The sequence below is a fragment of the Oncorhynchus keta genome, chromosome 1 (assembly GCF_023373465.1).
Source record: "Oncorhynchus keta strain PuntledgeMale-10-30-2019 chromosome 1, Oket_V2, whole genome shotgun sequence".
NCBI lineage: Eukaryota > Metazoa > Chordata > Actinopteri > Salmoniformes > Salmonidae > Oncorhynchus > Oncorhynchus keta.
This window is the reverse complement of record NC_068421.1, coordinates 91,773,218-91,779,154: the sequence shown is the minus strand read 5'-3', so window position 1 is coordinate 91,779,154 and position 5,937 is coordinate 91,773,218. Positions and strand designations below refer to the sequence as shown.

Sequence of the window (5,937 nt, the reverse complement as noted above, 5' to 3'; positions counted from 1 at the left end):
TTGTGATGTCATTATGGGGTATTGTGTGTAGATTGATGAGGGGGGGAAACAATATAATCCACTTTAGAATAAAGTGTCTGAATAAAGGGGTCTGAATACTTTCCAAATGCACTGTAGGAGAAAAGTGATCAAGTAGTGCAAACTGCTGATTAACACAGACAAAACACACACAAAAGACAATCCATTATGAGTGTTAAACCACCAGATTTCATTAAATAATACATTTTATACACCTGATAACACCATCACACTGACTGTACTGTATAAAATGTATTGTTTAATGAAAGCTGTCCCACTTTCCCCGACAGTCATTCATAGAACTATGACTAAACCATAAGATGGAGAAAGAAAAAAAATGGTAATACTGTAATAATAATAATACTGTAAAACATGGAACCTTTGTTTCTATTGCTTTTGACTCATATTTTTATGGCCATATGACAAACCCCAATTGTGTCATAAAATCTTGCCCTTCCAAAAAGAGAACATGACTGAACCCTCATCCGTACCAACCGACCTGTGACCTCCCTGTTGGCAGATAATAGAAAGGGCTGGTTTGTTATCAGCTCACAGGAAGCTGAAGGTAACGTTGGACAGAAACAGGAGGGAAGGGGATTTTAATGGGCACTGGTAACCTCTGAAAAATGCAGTCGGTTTCTGTTAAAGTCTGCTAATGGAGGTCGATGTTTGTTTACGGGACCTCTCCGTGTGTTTCCATCCATACCTCTAGTTAGGGATAAGGAATTCTGGTCCCGGAGGGCAGAAGAATTCAAAGGGGTTGTACTAAACCACCTGACTTACTGCAACTGATAGTAGCTCATAGCTGAATGGAATAAATACATTTGAGTTTAATGGATATACATTATTCGAAGCTAGGCCGGCACTGTTCTTAACAAGAGTGAGCCTGCCCTCTGCTAAAGGCCCGCTGTTGAAGATAGTGGTGAGATTCAAAGCCGGAAGCCCCTTAGGCCTGTCCTTACATAACTCTTGTCCTCGATGACGGTATTCAGAATACATAGTGGAAACTGGAAAGCCCGGGACTGTGATTTCAGAGGACTTGAACAGCACACAGAGACATGTACTGAACAATGCATTCAGAAAGTATTCAGACTCTTTTTGCAAATGTATAATTTTTTAAAGATTTTTTATTTACATAAGTATTCAGACACTTTGCTATGAGACTTGACATTGAGCTCAGGTGAACCATGTTTCCATTGATCATCTTTGAGGTGTTTCTACAACACTGATGAGGGGGGAAAAAAACAATTTAATACATTTTAGAATAAGGCTGTAATGTGGTCTGAACACTTTCTGAATATGCTATATTGCTCTGGAACAAGACTGGCTGTTGGACAGGACCTGCGTAACAGTCCTTCGCCTGTAATTTAGGGTTCCCCAAACTAACACTCTCCCTGAGGCCAACAGGATATGTTTTTGTGCTCTCATATCACACAGAAACATCCGGTATGGACTTTACGCTTGGCTCGCAGCCTCCACCATTATGACTGATGAGGCCTACTTTACTTTCATTTCAACTCTGCGCTGGTTGCAGATACACGCTACTATGCATCATCAAACATTTGTAAAATGTAATTAGTACAAAATAAAGTGCAACTGAAAAAAAAACTTTTTTTTTATTTTAATGATTTGAAATCATTGCAGTGACATGTGTGTTGTTTTGTTAACAGGAGTGTTGAGCCATAAGGCAGATATTAGCAGACATATACAAAGGGGGAGTTTCCCTCTATTGTTTACCAGGACCAGGTGATCTATTGTTTACCAGGACCAGGTGATCTATTGTTTACCAGGACCAGGTGATCTATTGTTTACCAGGACCATGTGATTGATCTATTCTTTATCATCAGACCAGGTGATCTATTCTTTATCATCAGACCAGGTGATCTATTCTTTATCATCAGACCAGGTGATCTATTCTTTATCATCAGACCATGTGATCTATTCTTTATCATCAGACCATGTGATCTATTCTTTATCATCAGACCATGTGATCTATTCTTTATCATCAGACCATGTGATCTATTCTTTATCATCAGACCATGTGATCTCGTAGTCTTTGAAGACACTCTTCAGCTTCTCAACAGACACTGAATGATCTGCTTTGCCATAGCCCTGAAATAGATGGGGGGACACACACACAGCATATGTTATTTTCCGGAGGTTTTGAAAATGTTCCCCTCTGGGGAGAAGGCCCTTACATTGAGCTGAAATGCACTTACAGTTGATTCCCCAAAAACACGCAGTTTTTTGTCTTTGCTGTTGTGCTCAATCTTCCCTCCTCCAAGACAGTTGCACTCCAGTCCCAAAGCCATTATTGGTGGGGTGACCTTCTCAAATATATGATCTGAAAACCAGTCAAAGTGATAAACATGAAATCTGAAGGGGAGGGGATGTAATGTATGAAGGCCAAGGCATACAATGTTACAGCTACAACCAAGAGTGATTTATGCACAATTAGTCACCTCATGTAGGCCTAGGGCCCATCTATGTTTGTATCCAAGACAGGCCCTGGGCATTAGCGGTCATTTAAGGCCCGACCAAAAAAATTACTTATATATTTTCTTACGTTAGTCACTGACAGTCACTCAATTAGCCCATGTCAGCTAACATTTTCTTCATTGGTAAGTTAGTCTAGCCAGCTACCTAAACTTGTAGTAATCATGGCCGAATTGCTGACCAGGCATGAAGGGCACATGCCCAGGGGCCCTGACCTCCAGGGGGCCCCTACTGACTTTGTTAGTCACTTTCAATGAGATATCAAATGAACATGGCATTAGCCAAGGCAAAACGTGTAGAATTGCAGGAAATGGGGGCACTAAAATGTTTTGTCAGAGAGGTGGGGGGCAAAAGGCGAGGGCCGGCTCTGTTTGGATATGTAACCATCAGCTCTTATGTGGCTATCTTTAGGCATATATGCATGTTGACAATGTTCCAACATCCTGTATTTGGTTACCAGCAGTTGCGGACAGTAGCCTATATAGCGCAATGGCACATTCAAAAGCTACTATTTTATTGAGTTTCATGCCCTCGGTTTACTAGCGAATGGCATTAGATATCATAGTAACAATTTATAACAAGGTCGGTTACATTTTGCCACTGGTAGAAATGTAGTACACAGGCCTTCAGCTGGACATTGTCGCTAATGAGAGCAGGATTGGTGTACGTGGGCAATGGGCGCCTCAAAGCAATGCTGTCTGACCACAGCTACGAAAGAAACAAGGCAAACTTACTGTGATACTGCCCAGCACTTTTTGTGCCTCTCACTATATCTTTGTATTCAGTTCCATCTTTTACTTTTATCCTCACTAAAATATACTTAAATGTTCCCTCTGGATCGACTTCAGCGTCGGGGACTTTACCCAAAGCGTCTGCCATTGCGACTGTGAAAATACGCACTGTACACGGGACGCACAACCTTGTCACTGCTCTGCCTACGACATACACCATTCCTGCAGCACAGTGCTCATGAAACGACTGCCTCATCGGGTTTAGGGCGTGTTCTACCGTTTAAAGACAGCGTTTGAGTAGTATGCTACCGTAAACGAACAGTAGCCTAAAGCCAACTTGATCAATTAAGTAGATCTGACCATATCCATTGCTTTCCTTGCATGCAGTATGACTTGAATAAATGCTTGGTAGAATAGTATTTGCCTACCTAGCCCAAGATGCACTCTTAAAGAGCCTACTGTTAAAGTTCAATAACATTGTTATTTTAAGAGGTAGACTGGCTCTGGCAGCCAAATACTCCCATCAAAACGTGAATCTATTCTCAATTGCGATACGGTTCTAGAAACATAAAGCTCTATACTTTAATATCACTCTGCAAAATGTACACTTCTTTTTATATACACCGTTTTAACCAGCTTCATCACTATTGCAGCCGACACTATTTTTCAGTGACACACAGGTGTTCAGAGCATGCTAGTTACCACCGGTGGTCCCTCAGTCTTCCGTCTGTAACATGGAGATATGCCCGTGTGGGAACACAACCCCTAACCCCATTAAAGGTGTTTATCAATTGAAACATTTGTTTTTTTATTTTGTTTTTTCATCACTGATATGAATTATTCTAAAACCGTACCGCACCATGTGTGTTAATGTTCAGACCGAGTGTCAAGGGCTCTTAACAAAAACTCCCCTTTACAGAAGTCCAATTACTTATGTGTAATGAAATGGACCTGAGAGTTATGATCAAGGACTAGTGCCTACCCGGATTACTACTATGCCTAATATTAATCATGCCTAAAAAAAAAATCTAATTTTGAGGATATTAGTATTGGCCTCAGCAGCGTAATAGATAGATTTCAGTCAAATTAAAAGGAAGAGCGTTTATGAATAAGAATATATTTTAGGAAGGTCGGTGTCAATGGAACAGGTCAAATAAGAGGAAACCGTCACTTTGGAGGCCAAGTGCTCAGATAACTGGTAGGAGGTGGCTCACAACTGGTTATGGCCACAATATGAATCCAAGAGAGACAGGAAGTCTGTTACTATGTGAAAACAATCCACACCCTCTCCACAGCAAACCCGCACACACATCTCTCTCTCTTTCTCTCTCTCTCTCTCTCTCTCTCTCTCTCTCTCTCTCTCTCTCTCTCTCTCCCTCTCTCTCTTTCTCTCCCTCTCTCTTGCTCAGGTCAGTGGGATGTGGGATTTCCCTGCATCAGGATGTAGAGAGCAGAGCCAAAATCCGTCTCAACACAGTTCTAAATACAGTGCGCCTGTTTCTTTTCCCAGAAACCATGGGGTGTCCGATGTCTCCGGCACGCAAAGCTATTGTTCATGGAATTGAAATGATAGGTAACACACCTGAACAAAATGCATGTACTGTATTAACTCAGATTGACAGTAATCATTTGGCGAATTTAGCATGTAAACTCACAACACAATACTAAACAATACATTAATTGTACTATAACGGTGACAAACGGTGCCCACAAACTGTGGGCCTAAATAAAGCTGTCCCAACATCTTACCACAGCTACACCTGGCTATCAGCGGAGCTTTGTCTGGCATCGAAACATTTCATTCAGCCTCATTTACTACCTTTAAAAAAAACATAGCTGATATGGCTGACTTGCTTCAATAAATATGGTTCTACTGACAATTGAGATGTACAAACTATGGAATAAGGGGACGACAAACGGATAAGAGGCAATCTGTAATTGCAATTAAGACATGAAAAAGTGAGCTAGGACAGACGTAGTCAATATAACTATTTGTTCAGCACTTTTTGAAATGTACAGCGACAGAATTCAGAACACAGGCTGTTCTTACAGTATTCTCCCTGTACGTCAATTCAGAACCACAGGCTGTTCTTACAGTATTCTCCCTGTACGTCAATTCAGAACACAGGCTGTTCTTACAGTATTCTCCCTGTACGTCAATTCAGAACACAGGCTGTTCTTACAGTATTCTCCCTGTACGTCAATTCAGAACCACAGGCTGTTCTTACAGTATTCTCCCTGTACGTCAATTCAGAACACAGGCTGTTCTTACAGTATTCTCCCTGTACGTCAATTCAGAACCACAGGCTGTTCTTACAGTATTCTCCCTGTACATCAATTCAGAACCACAGGCTGTTCTTACAGTATTCTCCCTGTACATCAATTCAGAACCACAGGCTGTTCTTACAGTATTCTCCCTGTACATCAATTCAGAACACAGGCTGTTCTTACAGTATTCTCCCTGTACATCAATTCAGAACCACAGGCTGTTCTTACAGTATTCTCCCTGTACATCAATTCAGAACACAGGCTGTTCTTACAGTATTCTCCCTGTACATCAATTCAGAACCACAGGATAAATAAAGGGGGCATATAAGCAGACAAAGAAAGTTCTTACAATATTTGATGTTTACATTTCTCTCAAATCGGCTATAGGCTACATGTGCACCACCAAGTCAGAACAGTAGGCTCA

At 41.2% G+C, this 5,937-nt stretch overlaps 1 protein-coding gene across 1 annotated transcript; it reads right to left on the bottom strand.

The window, feature by feature from the left end:
- Positions 1–1,615: 1,615 nt before the first annotated feature.
- Positions 1,616–3,538, bottom strand: si:dkey-51e6.1 (uncharacterized protein LOC558617 homolog). The gene is made up of 3 exons (XM_052465884.1): positions 3,249–3,538; positions 2,238–2,362; positions 1,616–2,130 (listed from the first exon to the last, which is right to left on the bottom strand). Exons 1-3 carry the CDS (start codon positions 3,499–3,501, stop codon positions 2,038–2,040), a joined length of 471 nt encoding a protein of 156 aa, XP_052321844.1. The 5' UTR covers positions 3,502–3,538; the 3' UTR covers positions 1,616–2,037.
- Between the last annotated feature and the right edge of the window lie 2,399 nt (positions 3,539–5,937).